At 45.3% G+C, this 20252-nt stretch overlaps 2 protein-coding genes across 4 annotated transcripts; both read left to right on the plus strand.

Annotated features, from left to right (window-relative positions):
- Positions 1-5141: 5141 nt before the first annotated feature.
- LOC307245029 (uncharacterized protein) lies at positions 5142-14800 on the plus strand. The gene is made up of 9 exons (XM_080020439.1): positions 5142-5182; positions 8396-8670; positions 9344-9999; positions 10093-10434; positions 11938-12097; positions 12223-12401; positions 12916-13002; positions 13606-13731; positions 13891-14800. The coding sequence occupies exons 2-9, from the start codon at positions 8405-8407 to the stop codon at positions 14256-14258; spliced, it is 2184 nt and encodes a 727-aa protein (XP_079876565.1). The 5' UTR covers positions 5142-5182; positions 8396-8404; the 3' UTR covers positions 14259-14800.
- A 673-nt stretch (positions 14801-15473) lies between these two features.
- On the plus strand, positions 15474-20210 carry LOC307245101 (leucine-rich repeat-containing protein 34-like). 3 transcript variants are annotated; one of them, XM_080020518.1, is made up of 10 exons: positions 15474-15620; positions 15782-15891; positions 16527-16591; positions 17163-17249; positions 17655-17783; positions 18086-18181; positions 18405-18559; positions 18900-19055; positions 19322-19448; positions 19527-20210. In XM_080020518.1, the coding sequence occupies exons 1-10, from the start codon at positions 15526-15528 to the stop codon at positions 19887-19889; spliced, it is 1383 nt and encodes a 460-aa protein (XP_079876644.1). In that variant the 5' UTR covers positions 15474-15525; the 3' UTR covers positions 19890-20210. The 3 variants fall into 3 exon arrangements, with proteins under 3 accessions (XP_079876644.1, XP_079876645.1, XP_079876646.1); XM_080020519.1 differs by having other exon boundaries at positions 18906-19055; XM_080020520.1 differs by having other exon boundaries at positions 15547-15630.
- Positions 20211-20252: the final 42 nt, after the last annotated feature.

Here is a 20252-nt window from a genome sequence, read left to right on the forward strand (position 1 = left end):
ACTATATCTTTATCTACAATATATTGGGGAATGGATCTATTTTTTTTTTTTTTATAGCTTTTTACGATGGCGACAACGATGATTTGAATAACTATTTTTTTGAGTGGGCAATCTTATTTTTCAGCAATAAAAGATTAAATCAGAGATTGCTTTCATTATAGATTTTGTATGAGAATTAATGATCAACTTAGGAGACGCAGAGCAGCGAGGTGGGATGTCTGTGAAGCTCCAGACCGACAGACAGACACGGAACAATCCTCTGGGTCAGAACCAGCCTTGGGTCCAGGGGGGACTGGGCCCCCTGGCCATGTGACCTCCACCGAACCAATCGCAGTGGTCCCCGGGGTCGACGCCTAGGATCGTGCAGAGCAATGAGCTATTTGACGGGAGTTTCCCAGCTGAACACGCACTGCGACGGAGTCCTTTTGTAACTGGAAGACACGGCAGACGCACGGACGACCGGCGCTCTCCTTTTATTGACCCAACACACGAAACAAGAACACACACAAAAAAAAAAGGCTTCACCGTGGCAGACCTTTCTCTGTGAAAACTCTTTAAAACAGCGGATACAGTTTCATTTGTTTGCGTTTTTGTGTGTGTTTTCCCATCACACTATTGATCTCCTTGTCCCTCAGAAGCTCCGAACTCTTGCCATAGATTGATATGGGCAATATTTGCCCCCATCCCCTCCCCCACCCCCATCCTGAGGGTCGATTTGTGTTAATAATTTCTCATTCATAATCATTCTCAGTTGATTCCATGTGTACAGAGCGTCGACCATGTAGGGTTTGTGTGAGTCAGATACTACAGTATTTGTGTGTTTGATTGTAAAAGCGCTATAGTGTCAGGGCAAGGGGAATGTGTTTCGTGGAGGACGTTTTTTTTTTTTTTTTCCCCCCCCTGTTTTGTTTGTCTTTTGAAACCCTGAACAAACCTATTTTCAGTGTGAGTAATAGGGTTGGTTGTGTGTATGTGCGCGTGTGTGCATGTGTGTGACGTGGCCCCTCCCACCTCTTGTTTCATCGTCGCCCGCTAGTGTTGAAGAGGCGTCACTACAAGGCCTCTGGTGCGCTGACGCATATCAGTACTAACATCTGACCTTTGCCCAGTTTACCTCAACATGTGATCCAACTAAGCATTAAGACGCCCGGATGAGAGCTGACCCCTGTCCAGTGTTTTTGAGTTGACAATCTACCCTGTCGGCCGCCCGAGGTGTCATTCGTCTTCCAAACCGCTGATCCTAGTGATGCTGAACAGAGCTTCTGAGAGCTCCTCTTTTTATGTTATGTTATGTTTTTGTTTTTTTTGTTGTTTTTTTCACGACTAGTCCACACAAAGATAGTTGATATTTGCTTGTCGCCCCGCCGGACTAGTTATCCCATCATTTCTCGCAGTCTTGTAGACAATCTTCTTGGGGTAGAACGCCCCTCAGAGCTGGCTCTTAGATCTGTTCCTAAGCCATAACTGGTGCTACGCCGTCCTTTTAATCCGGCGCCGTCTGAGAACCGACACCAGCACATATTTACGAAAGCGCACATTCTCCCTGGCTTCCTCTTCCCAAACAGGACCCGTTTTGACAGGACGCTCACTGTAGATTCACCGTTAAATCCCTGATCTCGAGACGCGATTATGGAATAGGTTGAAGACTGGAGCTTTGCCCGTCTTGAGTGTCGGATGGACGTATAGAACACTATTATGTTGGTTTTGTCCCGGACTTGCTGTCGATTTTTTTTCGTGGCGGCTTCACCCTCAAACATCATGAGGGCAGTAAATGCGCGGCGGGCGGCATTGTCCGAAGGGCCCTCGGAAAGCTGCGGGACCGACATGGCATTTCTTTTTCCCCCCCTTGTTAAGAGAATCATTTACCCTCTCTCTCTCTCTTTTTTTTTTTTTTTACTGTTCTAAAGAAAGGAACCTCAATAATCAAACAAACCCAACCTCACCAAGGAATAATGGAAGCGTAGGGTAGCACCTGTTAGACAGACAGACAGAAAGACAATCACGACCAGACAGACTGGCACCAACATCCAAAACTACTACTACTGTTGCTGCTGATACTACTACTATACTACTATAATACTACTACTACTACTAACACACTCAGACAAAGCATTTTGTCTGGGTTTCATTAAAAAAAAAAAGTGTCAACACAGGACACAAATTCTATTGATTGACAAGTTATTTCAGTTGTTACCAAAGTGAAGTCGGGGAATTCTTGTCGCTGCTGGTTCTCCACAGTGAATGAGAGAAACGGACACCCCTTTTTTTTTTTTTTTTTTTAAGAGACTGGTGACCCAAGGTCAAGATCAAATACCACCTCCGGTCCCAGTGTGAAGCGGTCGGAACCCTCAGCGGCCGCCTCCGTCCCACCGGGTGAGCTGGGGACGTTTAGTCGTTCGGTCCATGTATTAACCCCCCTCGCCCCCCCTCCGGAGTTTCTCAAAATCAAAAAAACACGTGTTCATCAGGGGGGCTGCCTTTCTCTCTCTCCATCTCTCTCGTTCTCTCCGCCATCTCTACTCCTTCTCTCCGTTCTTGTAGTTTAGCTTTATTTCCCGCTCTCCTGTGTGTTGGTTTGCTTGCGTGCCTCTACACTGGCATGGGAATACTGGAGTCTCATTCAAAAATGCACATGGACATTTTTTTAAATTGTATTTATTCAAAGCCCGTGTGTGTGTGTGTGTGTGTGTGTTTGTGTCTGTCTGTGTGCGCGTGCGTGTCAGGTTAGTTTCTACAATGACTTGAGAAGAAGCCATGTATTAAAGTTCTAGCATTAATGGTGTAGAAGTGTTTTGAGTAACTGATGATTTTTGCTTGTGTATTTCTAATTTGTAGATGATTTGGCCTCTGTGTGGGTGTGGTGGCCAGGGGGAATGGAACTAGCAATAATGATCTCTCTGAATCCAAAAAGCTTTATGTACATCTCCTGTATATGAGTTAATGACACAGTGTGTATGGTTTTTTGTTTTTTTTTGGTTGAGAAATGGTTGTTTTTTTTTTGTTTTTTTTTCTTCATATGATATATATATATATAGAGGTATATCCAGATGTATATCTCTATATATAAATATAAATGCATATTATACTGTGAATCTTCACTGTATTCAGTTAAAGGGTGAGTTTTAGGCTAGTTTTATTTGGCATGGTAACCGAATTTGTTTAATTATGGATGATTTATTTTCTCTCTCCTCTCTCTCGTCAAAATATATATCTTTTGCTCTCAGGGTCTTTATGAAATCTATTATTCAGAATTCTTCATCCTTGTTTCCTGAGTTGCCAGATGTTGTCTTTTTCCAAGTTGTGATTATTTTGTCTTTTTTTTTTTTTTTTTTCTCGTTCTATTTTTTAAATGATGATTCAAGAACTGTCAATCACTACATTGAGCACTTGACTGTGAACTCAGCATTGTCAGAACAACAATGGAACTGTTTTTTTTTTTGTTTTGTTTTGTTTAAGAAGCTGAGGTTTGGGCAGTGAGCCGTCGAGTCTCCCGCTTACATTCTATTCGACACATTCTCAATGTTCATTTTTATTTTTTCCGGCTCCTGATTGGTCAGGCCCAATCCCACCTTGCTCCCAGACGGAAAGACCCTGTTTTTTCTTCCAGATTATTCGAAAGAACCAGCTCTAGAGCCGCTTTTTAAGACCATACTGACATTGGTTCTGTGTTATTACAGACGTCAAGGGGCGGGGCGGTGCGATGTGCTCAGCTAGACACTCAACCCTGCTACACACACACACACATACACACGCACGCACACACACACACACACACACACACACACACACACACACACACACACACACACACAGATACTGGACGTCACTCAGCAAAACATGACAGTGCTTCACGATGTCAGGAAATGTAAACCCCTGTCCTGTATCCAACCCAGTTAAGAAAAAGCAATAAAGATTATATTAAGGAAATGTGTGAATCAAACCAATGTGGTTGTTGTGTTCTTTGTCAACGCTTTAAGAAGTGGAATTTCTGAGGCTTTCCTCCACCGTTAAGTGAATGTTTTTCTTTGACCTTTATTCCTCAGAATTTAGAAATTCAGAACAGTTTACTTTTTGGTCAATACCATATGCATTTGTACTTTCGATATAGTTTGCATACGTGCAGATCTTCATCTATTCTACCGCATTAGATCAGACTGGAAATCTTGCAATTTTGCAGCTGCAAAGTTCTATGGGGCTAGTGTACAGTGTTATTGGCCTGTACCATCACAAAACTCTGATCAACAGTAACTCCAAAATCAAACAAAAATGCTATTACGCTCATTATTTACTGTGGAGTGTTGAGTAGTGGTAGAGAAAGAAGTAGAACATTGATTGTAGGAATATTTCCAGCTATGCTCTGTTGCTTAAATCCTTCCTGAACTGTTTGATTTTAATTTAGAAGATTTTTATTTTCACCACTGCATTGTCCTCATTTTAGGATGGTACTTGGACACTTTTAGTACTGTACACTGCTTTCTGCAGTGCTTGCATAACAAGGAACAAACTGATTAAAAGCCAAGTGACAACTATGTCATCTGTTGTTGGCAAATTGGGATAAAGCTCCACATTGAGCTGCTTTAGTTTCTGTAGTCTGCAGCTATATCTTAAAAGGTTTCTGTTGTAGATTTCTGCCCTCCACTTCCTTTTATGCACAAAAGGAAGTGGAGGGTGACCCGTGCTAATTTCTTATCCTGACATTGTTCATTTTATTTTAAATAATATTTGTTTCTCAACACAGAATATATCCATAATATATCTATTATCACAACAGCATGAGCATCTCTGAAATTTAAATTGTATAGTATTATTCATATGTATAAGACATGCAATAACGACAGACTATAGTAGTCCCTCACTAACTAGAGGTTAATTGTACTTTATGTCATTGTCTTTATTCCATATGTAAAATTAGTGAATGGAAAAAAAACACGTTCATTTTGTCTAGATAATGAAATATAAAAAAATATATATTTTTTTTTAAATTGGCCACCTATAAAATTATTACATTATTACATTTAGAAGTGTTGAGAGAAATGCTTCTTTAACAGATCTGTTATTATTTAAATGAGATGGATGGAGAATCTCATTATGGGTCTGATGTGTGTAGTTCTGCGCCAACTATCGCGAGAATACCGGGGGCTAACGTCACACGACTATGGCTGACTGAGGAGGACATTAAAAGGTACTGTTCTACTTAAAACATGTTGAAAACATACATTCATAGCGGATATCTCCGTCATATTAGAACGCGTTCTCCCTTTTTTTTTTGTTTTGACTCGTCTTTAACATCTTTCGGTCAAGCCATCGCCGCTAGTACGACATCTCGTCGAGCCTTCGAAATAAGAGCACGGTGTTATGCGCGCTTTTCTGCACAACTTGGAAATTACGCAGGTTTACAGGCTGTTTTGTGCATAAAGAACCGCGGCCCCCCCCCAAATACAGCGGCCGTTTCAAGAAGTACGCGAGATTTTTTTTTTTTTTTTTAATGTATAAATAAATCCGCAAACATGTTGTTATTGGCCCGGCACGGCACTACGACAGCAGCATGGGACCGGCTCACCGAGGCCTTCCTTTAGACCTGCCGGAGCTTTTATTTTTAAAATCTCAAGATTCGCGGTGTGTCGTTTGCTCAGCGGAGTTGAGTTATTTTCACTTTTAAATATTGATTTGGATTAAAATCATTTTCTGTTGATCACCTTCTTAGGTCTTCTATCACGTTTTATATTTCAAGATTATTCGAAAGGCGAAAGCAGGTTTGACCGCATCAACAACTGTTAGAACAGCGCCGCACTATTGGTAATGGGAATAAATTAATGTCTGAGTAAATATGATTTAGGGTCATGTCTCAACATTTTATTTGAACATATTTTTAACAGTGATCATAACTGAATTATTTTCTTCCTCTTCCTCCTTTCAAGCCTTTATTGTGGATGTCAACTCTTTTGCAATCAAATTACATCACATGACTCCATTTCCATTTAAAATTGAATTGAGCCTTTTTTTTTTTTTTTTTTATTCCAAAGGTATTAATGTTTTTCTGTATTATATCTAAATATAAAAACGTACATCCAAATCTGAAAACTTGTCTGTGTGTGTGTGTGTGTGTGTGTGTGTGTGTGTGTGTGTGTGAGTTGGCTTTGGGTCCTGCCATGTTTAAGTGTGCAGGCCTGTTTTTGATTTATCTCTGGGATTTGATATGTTTTTAAGCTTATTATTATTATTATAATTATTTCAGTACTTTTATTCTTATCTGCTTCTTTTATCTTTTAAGATTCAAGAGGTTTATTTGTCACATACATATACAGTACATATGTTCATATATGCAGTGAAATGTCTTGGCAATGCCCCCGGAGATTGTGTACAATGGTTACTGAACCAAACATAATAGCTAACCTAATTCCTACCTAGCTTACTAACTGAAACTAACTGATTCCTAAAACTTAATGCTATTAGTGAATAGAATAGTAGAAATAAAATAAAAATAAAATAAGACTCAAAAAGATAATACAAAGTGGGGGAACAAAATAGAAGGGAATAGAGTTATGTATATGGGATAGGCTATTTGTATATACAGATGTGTGCAGTAAAGTGCATGTGAATAAAGTTAGTATGGAGATATACAGTACAGTATACAACAGTACGACACAGCAATACAGTAACACTGAACAGAACAGCAATACAAAGCACTATGCAGTAACCCAGAACAGTGATACAGTATGCAGTGCAGTATCCAGTAACCCATAAAAGTGATACAGTATGCAGTGCAGTATCCAGTAACCCATAAAAGTGATACAGTACAGTATGCAGTAACCCAGAACAGTGATACAGTATGCAGTGCAGTATCCAGTAACCCATAAAAGTGATACAGTACAGTATGCAGTAACCCAGAACAGTGATACAGTATGCAGTGCAGTATGCAGTAACCCATAACAGTGATACAGTACAGTATGCAGTAACCCAGAACAGTGATACAGTATGCAGTGCAGTATCCAGTAACCCATAAAAGTGATACAGTACAGTATGCAGTAACCCAGAACAGTGATACAGTATGCAGTGCAGTATGCAGTAACCCATAACAGTGATACAGTACAGTATGCAGTAACCCAGAACAGTGATACAGTATGCAGTGCAGTATCCAGTAACCCATAACAGTGATACAGTACAGTATGCAGTATCCCAGAACAGTGATACAGTATGCAGTGCAGTATGCAGTAACCCAGAACAGTGATACAGTATGCAGTACAGTATGCTACATACATTTACATTACATTACATTTAGTCATTTAGCAGACGCTATCCAAAGCGACTTACAAGGGAGAATAACATTCAGCTACATTGCGACAGAGATTAGTGTATCAACAACATTCGTGTAACAATAAATACTGCAAGGTGGTGCTAAGTAATTGTAGGTTAGGACAGGAGGTACTCACTGAAGAGCTGGGTCTTCAAGTGCTTCTTAAAGACAGAGAGGGAGGTCCCCGCTCTGGTCATTTTTGGCAGCTCGTTCCACCAACGTGGAACTACAAATGAGAATAGCCTGGATTGCCGTGGCTGTATGGCCGGCAGAGCCAGGCGACGCTCATTTGATGAGCGCAGCATCCGGGGGGCAACATGTGCTCTTACAAGAGCATTTAAGTAGGCGGGAGCATTCCCAGCAATCACTCTGTAGGCCAGCATCAGAGACTTGAACTTGATGCGGGCGGCTACAGGTAACCAGTGGAGCTCGATGAGCAGCGGAGTGACATGTGCCCTCTTTGGCTGGTTGAACACCAGTCGCGCCGCCGCATTCTGTATCATCTGAAGTGAAGTACATACAGTACAGTAAGGCAGTGGGGCCTGTGTGAGTGACTCAGTGCTTTTTGTTAGGACCCCTGGTGAGGTCAGCGTTGACAGTTCTTATGGCTTGCGGGAAGAAACTCCATCTCAGTCTCTCTGTCCTCACTGCGAGGCGCTTGCCCGACCGCAGCAGCTGGAACAGTCCGTTGTTGGGGTGGTGAGGTTCCTTCATGATCCTGCGGGCTCTGCTGGTATATAACTCCTGAAGGGAGGGGACGGTAGTTCCACTGGTACATTCGGCCGAACGCACCACCCTCTGCAGGCCGAGTGAATCAGTTTGAGTTGCCCTGGTATATGAAATATATATTTTGCACTCCTTATTAATCCTTCTGGGGGAAATAAGTTCTCTGCATTTGACCAATTCTAGTATGTTACATATCTAGAAAGAGCTATTCAAAAAAACTTGCCTTATATATTTATATGGGATCCCCATAACCCTGGTGTTGTCCACTACTCTGTGAGAGATGCAGGGAATTGGTGTCCCCCCAACCTCCTGCTGAAACAATTAAGTCTAACAGCCATCTTTTTTTTTCCTCATTTCCCCTATCAATGTAACCAGGCAACAACGATGGCACACGTGGCGAGTCACGGCAGGCTCCTCTTGCAGCGTCTGCAGAGACAGCGAGAGATGGATTTCCTGTGTGACATCACCGTAGCGGTGAGTGAGACGGAGTTCCGGGCGCACCGTAACATTCTGGCCGCCTTCAGCCAGTACTTCTCTTCCCAGACGAGTGTGGATCAGGAAGTCACAACCTTGGACCCTGAAAATGTCAGCCACTACGCGCTGGAGAAGCTTTTGGAGTTTGTCTACACGGGCCACATGAGCCTCAATAGGTACAGATGTGGGTGGAGGGCTCCCCTGCTACAAGCAGTAATACACCCATAAAAGTCATTTGTTTGTCACAGCTTTAAATTTCTCCACAGTAACCAACAGCACCTGTCAGTAACATTTATTTTGTGTTAACATGAGTACGTACATATTAATATACACATACACATACATATATTAAGTTCCCAAGCTTTTTTATGGGGAAGATTAAAAAATTATCTATACTGTGGTTTTAAGATTTACCTGCTATCAAAATGTGCAAATTTGACAAAAAACAATCACGATCATTGAGACTGAAAATCAATTCATATTATTCAATGAGAATATAGCATATATTATCATACATTATTTTAAAAAATTGTAAAATTAATTATACATATAGTATATTATTTTGCTACAAACCCCTGCAATTGCTTTTAGGGCCTCCAGGGGGCCGTGTACCGCAGTATAGGAACCCCTGCACTAAATGTGCAATCTAATGAGTATAGAGGTGTTAAGACTAAGCTTGAGCTACAAAGGGATTACAACCTCACTCTATATGTTGAGCCGCAGCAACGCCGCTAGTATTGTCCTCACGTCTGAGCCTAAATTGACAACTGATCTAAAATGCTAGACTGACTGACTCCCCTACAGTGTGTCGGCTTAATTCCTGGTTTGTGTCAAACTGTGTGGTTCCAGTGACAGACTGTCAGATGTGCGCGGAGCCGCCGTATTCCTGGGAATGTCAGAGGTCACGCGGTACCTGGAGAAAACCCCCAAGGGGACGGAGCCCGGGGCAGAGTCCCAGGCAGCGGCGGTGAAGGAATCGCTTCCCGGCGTCACCCCATCCTCCGCCGGCCCCGCGTCTCCACCGGGCTCCGACCACGCCGCAGGACTCCCGCCGCGCTCTGTGTCGGCGGAGGAGGGAGATGGTGACGCGGGGGGGGGGATGAAGGAAGAAGAGCGGCAACAGGAGGGGAAGGGGAAGAGTGGCAAGAGCGACGGTGGGAATGGAAAGGGGGAACAGGAGGAGGAGGACGACGACGTGAAAGATGCCGGAGAGATAGAAGGGGTGGACAAACACGATGATGATTACACCCCTCCCAGCGCTCAGCTTGCTCAGAGGTCCCTGGGCCGGAAGAGGATCAGAAAGCCCAAGCGCTTCAGTAGTGATCCTGAGGAAAAACCCTTAGCCCAAAGCTACAGGGCGAGGGGGAGAGGCAGGGGGAGAGGGAGGGGGCGGGGCAGAGGCGGGGGTCACAGCGAGGCGCCTCCCACCAGGGTCAGTGACGACGACTCAGCCGAGCGAAGCCCGTCCTCCCTGATTCCCCCTGTCAAGGCGGCTCCATGTGGCGGTGAGGACGGGGGAAGGAGGGGGAGAGGCAGAGGGAGGGGCAGGGGTAGAGGTAGAGGAGGTAAAACGCTGGAAAGCCCTCCGAGCGGCGCAGGGGGGGAGGAGCAGCAGGAGGAGGGAGGGGAGGAACGAGGAGGCGGCGAGGAGACGGAGGCGGCGGCAGGAGGGGCGAACGGCGAGGGGCCGGGCGGCGAGGGGCCGGGCGGCGCAGGCGGCGGCTGGCTTCCCGGGGGGCTGGGGGGCGGTGTGAGCGGTGCCCCCTGGGGCAAGTCCAAGAGGGTGAAGTGCACCGAGTGCGACAGGGTGTTCACCGAGAACAGCAGCCTGCGCCGGCACATGAAGATCCACCGGGGACTCAAACCCTTCAAGTGCATCTTCTGCTCCAAGACGTTCAGGCAGGGAACGCAGCTGAAGACACACCTGCGCGTGCACACGGGTGAGACCCTCGTCTTTAGGATTCACTATATATGTATGGACGGGTGGGTGGGCGGGTGGATGGCTGGATGGATTGATAGATGGATGGATGGGTTGATGGGTGGTTGGGTGGATTGATGGATGGATGAATGGGTGGGTGGATGGATGGGTTGATGAATGAATGGGGGGGGGATGGATTGATTGATAGATGGATGGATGGATACTTTATTGATCCCTGGGGGGAGATTTGAAGGTCATAGGATCTTGCATAAGATTATTTATTATTGCCTATAAAAATAGGCAATAATAAAATAATAACCATACAAAAAAGAAAATGGCGAGATGCAATAACCCTGAGCAACTAACTCGGAGTTAAAAATAGATTGAAGATTCAAGATTCAAGAGGTTTATTCGTCACATACATATACATACTTTTATACGTATATGCAGTGAAATGTAATGCAACGCACCCGGTGATAACACACAATATGTCCTAGGGAAGAATTTCTTTCTAATAGACCAACTAACTGATTCCTAAAACGTAATACAGTAAGTCGAATAATACTTATAGAATAAAATAAAAATATATAGAATTAAATAAAATAGATAAAGGGAATATGCTCATGTATATGGAATAGGCAATTATGTATATACAGATATGTGCATTAAAGTGGCATGTGAATGTGAATAGTGTGAGGTAGTGTTTGTGGGATAATACAGCACAGTATACAACAGTACGGTGCAGCAATACGGCATCACCGAACAACCCTGAACAGTGACACAGTATGCGGTACAGTATGCTACATACAGTACAGAAGGTAGTGGAGCCTATGTGTGTGGCTCAGTGAGGACCCCTGGTGAGGTCAGCATTGACAGTTCTGATGGCGTGCGGGAAAAAACTCCGTCTCAGTCTCTCTGTTCTCGCTGTGTGACTGCGGAGGCGCTTGCCTGACCGCAGCAGCTGAAACAGTTTGTTGTTGGGGTGATGAGGATCCTTCATGATCCTGCGGGCTCTCCTACTACACCTCCTGGTGTAGAAGTCCTGCAGGGAGGGGAGGGTAGTTCCAGTGGTACGTTCAGCTGAACGCACCACCCTCTGCAGGGCCCGCCTGTCCTGGGCAGTACAGTTACCAAACCGCACCTATAATTAGGGAAAGTAGAACATTTATACATTAAAACCAACACGTTGCAATTTAGGTGTTAAAATGTACATTGGGCTGATAAGCAAACAGAGGCTAAATCTGAATCTTTCTTACTGTACTTTCAAACCCGCTTCTGGGATTTGTAGGTTGGTTATCTGTTCACCTTCTGTCTTGTACATGTATTATTATTTGTATTGTTCATGGAGCGTTGGGGAAGCGCCAAACTGATTATATAGAAAATGAGGATGATTTTCAAACCTACTCGTGGTTTAAAAAGGCTGTGGTTCATCAGCATCAAATCATTCACATTCAGCTTTCTTTCTTTCTTTCTTTCTTTCTTTCTTTCTTTCTTTCTTTCTTCCTTCCTTCTTTGGGTGCGGCAGGAGAGAAGCCCTTCCCCTGCCCCCAGTGCGATAAGTGCTTCGCTCAGAAGTGTCAGCTGGTGGCTCACGGCCGCATGCACCACGGCGAGGAGAAGCCGTTCGGCTGCGAGCGCTGCGGTCTCAAGTTCGCCACCTCCTCCAACTACAAAATGCACTCCAGGTAAAGACCCGGCGCCGCCGCCGCCCTCCGCCGTCGGGCGACCCGTTTCGCACGCTGTCCCATCTTTCTGTCGGCCTCGTGCGTGATAAGATCCCCGTCTCCCCCCCTCCCCTCCCCCTCCCCAGGCTGCACAGCGGGGAGAAGCCCTACGTGTGCGACGTGTGTGGCCAGGCCTTCGCTCAGTCCAGCACGCTGACCTACCACAAGCGGCGCCACACGGGGGAGAAGCCGTACCAGTGCGACACCTGCGGCATGTCCTTCTCCGTGTCCTCCTCCCTCATCACACACACGCGGAAACACACGGGTGGGGGCGGCTTTTGGATAACTGACCATTCCCACAGCCAGTGCCACGAGAGGTGGTGGAGGTTCTTGGGCCGAGCGGTCTGCAGAATTTTTGGATAACAAAAGCACAGGAAAAAAACTCTTAAATAATATAATATTAATAATATAATGTAATATTAAACACAACTAAGTGGGCCGTGTAGTAGACGTAATATTTTAATGAATTATTTTACATTCTCTGTCAATGTGTGTTGCCAATTCATTTGGGACATTTTTCATCAGAAAGATCCTTTCGCTTTTCCAAAACTAGGGTGGCTTGTCCTCAAAGTGTCATTCACGCTCCATAACCCAGCCCCATTAGATGTTTCGCCACCATCATTAACTTAACCAGCCCAGTTTCGGTCTGGGTCCTGCTACAAACCTTTTAACACATATAGAAATGATATATGAATGTTTTATCTGAGTGTATGCCTGTTTTTTTTTTCTTGTCTTCTTTTTTTTTTTATCATATACGGAGGCTTGTGTTTGTGTTGCAGGTGTGACTCCATATAAGTGTTTATATTGTGAGACAAGTTTTATTACTTCTTCGGAGCTGAAGAAACACACACGGCGACTCCATCCCGGTGAGTTTCCACATCTCAGTGTTTTTTATTTTATATATATATATATATATATATAATTTTTTATTATTATTTTAAATTTTTTATCCAAAAATAATACTTGAAATTGCTTTCAAAATGTCTGAAATTCAGATTTTTTTTTGTCGTATTAAATTGCCCCTTTCCTGCTTTTAACATTATTTTATTGAAGTGCATTAAAACCTTTTACACAAAAAAAGGCAAAAGAGAAATATACACCGTTTGAATGCATTTTTGGTGTTATCTAGAATTTGACTTAACTGTTGCAGGTGCTGATGTTTCACAGAGAAAGGCATTAACCCCAAGAACTTACCCTGTACTTCATACTGAATATTACAAACCTGCATTTCAGTCACATGTATAACTTGGAAGATACTCAAAAGGAAAAAAATAACATGAACAGCAGGTTTGGGTGGTTAGTCACCGATAGTTTGTGTGACTCATCGAACTCGGGTGTCCCAAATTCAAAGCCTGTGGAGCGTGAAAGTTGCCGGACGGGGGAATAGTCCTGACACGTCTCAAATATGAGGTCCTGTAGTTTTATCTGCAGCGTAGAGGAAGCCAGCGCTGAGCATAGTGTGTCCACAGAGGGGAACCCGGGCGTGCAGTGCCTGCTGTGCGGGAACAGGTTTGCCAGCGTGAAGAACATGATGAAGCACCAGAAGAAAGCCCACGCCGACGAGGTGCGTCACCACAAGGAGAGAGCGCGAGCAGGTGAGTGTGTGTGTGAGTGTGTGTGTGTGTGTGTGTGTGTGTGTGTGTGTGTGTGTGTGTGTGTGTGTGTGTGTGTGTGTGTGTGTGTGTGTGTGTGCGGGTGTGGGTGGGTGGGTGTTGCTCCGCGCTGACCGTTCCCCTCCATCTCTGCCCTTGCAGTGTTCCTGCTGGCTTCCACCCATCCGATGGCCATTGTCCAGAGCAAGCTCCCCCACGCGAGCAGAACTCTGGTCTCCAAAACGGAGCCGTACAACCCCGAGCCGACCACGCCCGCCGCCAAAGCCCACCCCTCCGTTCCCACCCACGTCGCGGTCGCCGGCCAGGGCTTGAAGACGGAACCCGCCGAAGCCGTCATCACCGACCCCGGCCCGGCGGCCTTTGAAACCGGGGCGGAGGCGACCATCGGCAACGAGACCCTCCACGCGCTGGTGGAGCAGCTCCGCCCGACCTCCCCGCCGCCGAGCATGCAGCAGATCGTCATCATCCAGACCCTGGACGAAGCCGAGGCGTGTCCCCCGCAGCAGTGAGCCCGGACCACTCCGCGGCGGAACTAAAATAATCACCGCTGTCGTGACAGAACGCCCGCACGTCGGGGGCGGCCGCGGGCATTCAGGGACTGACCCCCGCGGCCGCGTGTCCTGTCGTAGCGTTGGAGAGAACGGGAAGTTCCGTCGACGACCTCCTTGCTCCCTCCAAAACTGTAAAGCAGCGCAGCACCCGTTGAGGGAGCGTGGGGGAAACCAGCTCTTCCCTTTGACTGATCATCGCGTCCGGTTCATTCCGATGCGGGGCTCAACATTTATGGAAGCAGTCAAATAGCAATTCTCACTCAATGTCTTAATTCTCCGGAAATTGTTTATATTCCCTCGAGAGGCGGGAAGAGCGGGAAAATATTTCAAGACTGTGAATCGCAGGTTTGTCCGTGGAGGGCTGAGAAGACTGAGCCATGTTACGTGTTTCTCCTCACGGGTTGTGTTCAGTTCAAGTACAAAAAAAAGGTTTTATGTTTATTTGATGAGTTTTTCTTTGTGAGTAGTGGAGCAGCTTCCGACTTTGCAGTGATGAGCAGTGTTGATCTTAGTTTTTTTTTTTTGTACAATAACAGGTTTTTGTCGTTTAATCTGTAAATGTTTAACTCGTGTGAGGGGGGGTAAATTAGCGATGTTAATAAATACATACCAAAAGGGGCAAATCCTTATATTTGTTAGTTTGGTGTGAAGTCCTTTCGGCTTAATTCTTGCTGCCGAATCTCGGTTGAATTGTGACGCCGTGCTTTTGAAAATGGTGTGTGTTTATGAGGAACCTCGCGGAATACACAGGCTTTTAAAACGTCGGAAAATAAGTCACGACACACAAGACGTCCGCAGACCTGGGATGTTTGGCCTGTCACTCTTTTTTTTAAATGTGTTCCGCAGTGCAGTGCGACGGCAACAACTTTGTGTTCGAATCTAGAGCCGTCAATTAACGCATAGAAGAGTTTTCACTTTGCTGGTTAAGTTGACAGGCGTGGCTTTCTTGCGAAATTGTAATATTACAACTACAACCAGCAACGCTCCAACGACATCAAATTGTAACGTCATTGGAGGGTTGCTGGTTTGATCGCTGGCTGCTAGCGGGTTGGCCGAGGCACACATTGTGACGCGACGTAAGACGTCTCCGATGACGTCGTGTGCGAGCAGACGACGTCGTCGAGCGAAATCCCAGCCTCCTCCCCCTTGTTTGTTTTGGTTTTGCCGCTTTGTTTTAGCATCGTGTTGCCAAGGAAACGCGACCGCGCCCGCTCCAGGTTTCAACATGTCTGTCTCGGAGGTTTACGCGGATGTCTGTGCGCGGTTTGGGCTGAAACTGAACCCCGACGTGCTGGACATCTTACGGGAGACGAAAGAGAGGTGGGTCTGGGTGGGTTTTTTTTTTTTTTTAACTTGTTTTGACGTTTTTATTTTGACTTTTATGACATTTTATTGTTTCCGCATTTCTCATTTGAGTGCTTGACTTTTTTGATTTTTTTTTTTTTTTTTATGTTATTGTATCGTGCGTCGTTCGGCGGCAGAGACGTCACCCTGAAGATGACCGGAAGTTACCTCCGACGCGTCCAGAAACTCAACGACGACGATATCCGCGCTGTGGCCGCGTGTCTGGAGAACGAGAGGGGCTTCACGGGTTAATACTGGGGACGCTGTCAAACTCTACACACACACATTAATATACATACACACTCTTTATGTCCTCTGCTCATAGCCAAACGCCGAGTTCTGTAAATATAGTAAACAGTGCCCCCGAGTGGTTGCCAGTGGTGAAAACTCTTCGTGTGTGTGCGTGAGAGACAGTTCGTACAGCTGTGCTCTGCTACGTTATTTTGATTTTCCAACAATTTGACATGGATCCAGATACTTTGAAGGACTCTCTGTCTTTTGCTTTGATTATTCGAGGCTAGACAGGCTGCCCGCAGACGCACACAAACGACCAAACAATAACCCGTCCCCCGTCTCCACGCATATCTTTAACCACCGTCATCACAAAGTAAGGTTTCATATCTGGCCAATAGTTCAATGCAACCATAGAAGATCTGTCAAAGGGTGGTTACATGGCTTGTTTTTGTTGCTGCCTTAGAATATATTATTATTTGTTATTATTTCTCGACCTACTTTGTTTTGTAAAGGCCTTGGTCGTTCCCCTTGTATCATTTCACACCGCCTCACGACGTATGATGTGTGTGACAGTGACCTGCATGTAGTTTGTTGGGTGCTGCCGTGCAGGCAGACTCACTGGCACTAACTCCTTTGTGTTGTCAACAGGGCTCGACCTCAGGTACAATGAGATCTCAGATGAAGGGGCCAGACACATCGCTCGCCTCCTGCAGGTAAGAAGACACCTCCACCTGGGGCCGATGCCGCTAGAGCACCGACCGCCAGGACACTAGGTCATTTGTCGGCTCTTCCGGTCCCATCCTAGTATTTGTCTCCTTAAAGTCACTTCCAGCAGTTATAATCCCTTGTTTTGTACATTTGGATCCAATCAGTAAATGTAGGCTGTTCTACATACAGTTTAACGCACATTGTATAGTATCTTTCACTGGCAGTATCTATAAATACTATACTTTTACACTAGTGTAATGACTTTAATTCCAGATAGGGCTGTAGTGATAGTTGGTGACGTGTGTACACCATTAAGAGGTAGGTAGATAGATTTCATAGATAGACTGGATGTTGTGTAGCTTCCACTATAAATTAACAGAAAGACCAAGAGGTAATTATTTGACAAATGAAATATTTAGATGAGGGAAATGCAGAATCCAAAATACCTTACAAATTGCTTGTTAAAAACACTTGTTAATTTCTTATAACAAGTGATTGCAGGACCCTGTTGTATGACATGCATTGCATACAGTTTGCTTTGTGTTGTTGATGGGTTCAGCCACTCTGTTGGAACAGGAGGAGAATTCAGCCCTGCGCTCTCTGGACCTGATGTGTAACAACATACAAACTAACGGAGCTGAAGGCCTCGCCAAGAGTCTGCACGTTAGTAATCACATACGCACATCCAACTGCTCTATATAATGTAGATCCTGCATCTTCTTTCAACAGAAGCTTTTGCTAAATGTGGAACTTCCCGCCCTGTTGGAAATGATGTGCTGTGAGAGAGCTCACCGAGTGTGCCGTGAAAATGTTTCAAATTTCACTTAGGAAGATCAAAATTGCAAGGCTGTGCTAATTCATCAATACCAGCCAATATACCAACTCTGTGTTCATCAGAACAGGCTCGAGTTTTGCACTGAGTGAGAACTATTAGAACAGTTCGTCCACTCTTTTGCTCGTGAGAACCGAGTCATTCCAAAGAGTCTTGCATCACTATGAGTAGACCATCAAAATAAGCACAGTTTGTCATGGTTCCACATTCCATCCACCCTCTCTCCCTCTCTCTAGAACAACAAGGGCCTCCTCTCCATCAGAATGACAGGTAATAAGATCGGGAACAGGGGAGGTATGTTCTTCGCCAGCATGTTGCAGACCAACAACACGCTGCAGAAACTGGATCTGGCTTACTGCGATCTGGTACGATTACACACACAAGTATCACATTCATATCACATAGACATGTACAGGCACATGCAAACCAGTCGGTCTCAAGCAGTTGTATGGACACACATTCAGTCATACACTTGACACAAAACATCAGCGAGAAAATATCTGCTGCTGCCTTAGTTTTAAGATCCAGAAAATATTATATATTAAAAAAAAACCATGCTAGAAAATGAATGCATCACTGACTGTCCATCGCTACGTTTGACTCTTGTGGATCGTTGTGGTCCAAAACCAGGAGCACTTCAGTCCTGAGCCCCCTGCTGTGTCCGCAGGACACTCAGAGTCTGATCGCGTTTGCCATCGCGTTGCACAGAAACACAAGTCTACGCTCTCTCAACATCAGCAGACCCCTGCTCTTCAGTCACCAGGTACACATACTTATCTTATGAATACCATGGTGATTCATTTTTACACCCTTTTCTATGTGTTTTTTTAATGTGTCAATCTTTGTTAAATAGTAAGCCTGTAGGGAGTACTTTATATTTTCGCTGCTGCAAAAAATTGCAATTTCCCAACGGGGATAATTTAGTACCATCCAAGCCATCTCATGTTTTCCATCCCATCTCATGTTTTCTATCCCCTCTGCATCAGGAGGAGACGGTGGTGCACCTGTCTGGGCTGTTATCAGTGAACCAGACGCTGAGGGAGCTCCACCTGGGGATGATGGCCATGACCGACACCGGGGTTGAGAGATTGACCGAGGGACTGCGTGTCAACCGCGGCCTGCGCTACCTGGACCTGAGCTGGTAAGGGGCTTTTAAAATGGGGTTGGTGACCACTGAAGTTGACTCCCCCTGCTGGACGGCTTTGGTGACTTTTTTTAGTCCAGTATAGAATTGTGATTTGATGGATACATTTGAATAACTTAAACATGAGGAACATTATTCTTGGATAACTGAACTGATGAACTTGCCACTGACAGCATTCCATGCTAAACCCCATGAAATAGTGCATATTCCCTGTTGAAGTGTGCTTTAATAATCCAGTCAAATCCCTGACTCATCTGTAGAATGGTGTCAAATAAGAAGGACATTTCTCTGAGGGGAAGGGTCCAAGAACAGCTCAGTGGTTCCCGTGTCTTCTTAGTAACAGGGTGACTCGTGACGGTGCGCAGAGCCTGGCCCAGGCTCTCAGATGGAACACCACGCTGCAGATCCTGGATCTGGCATCCAACCGGATTGAAGACGAGGGCGCTGTGAGCCTGAGTGAGGCTCTCCGGCTGCCCACCTGTGGCCTCAGGGCGTGAGTCAGACACACACACAATCCTGCAGCCGTACACTTTTAAATTCATAAAAAACGAAATGTGAAATATAAAAACTACTGCGTGTGTGCGATGTTCGAATTCAACAGCATCCTCCATAGCAGACGCATATATTTATGACAGTTGAGGGCAACTACTTAATGTCCATTTCCTCAGTTAAATTTAATCACGCAGTGTAAATAGTCTAGGGATTCTGATTTGTCTTTTTTTTTCCCCAATTTGCATTCTGTCTCATTGCCGCTCACAGGCTGTCCATTACCAGTAATAATATAGGAAGTGTGGGTGTGCTCGCTATAGCTCAGGCCATGAAGGTAAACAGCGCTCTCACCCACATCTACATCTGGGGGAACCACCTCCATGATCCCGTCTCTCAGGTAGACACACGCACAACAGCACACAAGTAGAAAAGAAACACAAGCATTTGTTCCCGTTGTGACTGTTTATTTCTTCAGGCCTTCAGCGAGCTCATAGTCAGCGGGCGTTTGTGTCCACATCACACGGACGTGAGTGCGTATGAGGTGGACGGACAAGTGTGCCTGGCGGAGGTCTTCCACGGCCTGCGGAAACACTACTACTGGAGCCCCAGCCAAGGACCGGACATGTGTCCCGCTGCCAATGCTGCCTTGGACCTCGTCTCAACCGAACCCACGGACCCCTCTCCCCTTCCTGCCGAAGACCTCGTCCTGTGCCCAGAGCCCTTGCACATCCCCATCCCAGATGCCTCGCACATCCCCAGCCCAGACCCTGTCCCTTCCCCTGGAGGCTCCTTGCACAGCTCCGTTCCCCGCCCAGAGCCCTCTCCTGTAGGCCTCTAGAACATCCCCAGTCCAGACCTAGCCCGTTCATCTCCCACACAACTACATTACACTGTAGAGTCACTGGATTTGGATTAAAGTTAGATGAAGGTATTCAGACATGATCAAATAAAGTTTTAGTCTAGAAACCTCTGTGCAGTAATAAAGGAAATGTGTGATGAGGAAACGTGTGAGATTGAGTGAGAATCCAGATCCTATGCCTTTCTTTGGCTTCAAAATCAGTATCAGACAGGTGTCAACTCAGATTGCAGAATCAAATGACAATATATTCAAGTCTTCTGGGAAAATATTTGTTCATCAACTAAGTAAAGGCAATGTTCCCTTTACCTCTAAAGTGGTGCTCAACTGATTCATCTCATTGTG

The sequence above is a fragment of the Zeus faber genome (assembly GCF_960531495.2).
Source record: "Zeus faber genome assembly, chromosome: 19".
In the NCBI taxonomy this organism is placed as follows: domain Eukaryota; kingdom Metazoa; phylum Chordata; class Actinopteri; order Zeiformes; family Zeidae; genus Zeus; species Zeus faber.

Bases quoted from the DNA above. Each gene is read 5' to 3' on its own strand.
- LOC307245029 (XM_080020439.1), top strand. From the start codon at position 8,405: ATGGCACACGTGGCGAGTCACGGCAGGCTCCTCTTGCAGCGTCTGCAG. The intron at 10,435-11,937 runs GTGAGACCCTCG...TGGGTGCGGCAG, and splicing joins ACACCTGCGCGTGCACACGG to GAGAGAAGCCCTTCCCCTGC. The intron at 13,003-13,605 runs GTGAGTTTCCAC...GTGTGTCCACAG, and splicing joins CACACGGCGACTCCATCCCG to AGGGGAACCCGGGCGTGCAG.
- LOC307245101 (XM_080020518.1), top strand. From the start codon at position 15,526: ATGTCTGTCTCGGAGGTTTACGCGGATGTCTGTGCGCGGTTTGGGCTG. The intron at 15,892-16,526 runs GTTAATACTGGG...TGTTGTCAACAG, and splicing joins GAACGAGAGGGGCTTCACGG to GGCTCGACCTCAGGTACAAT. The intron at 18,182-18,404 runs GTACACATACTT...CCTCTGCATCAG, and splicing joins CCCTGCTCTTCAGTCACCAG to GAGGAGACGGTGGTGCACCT.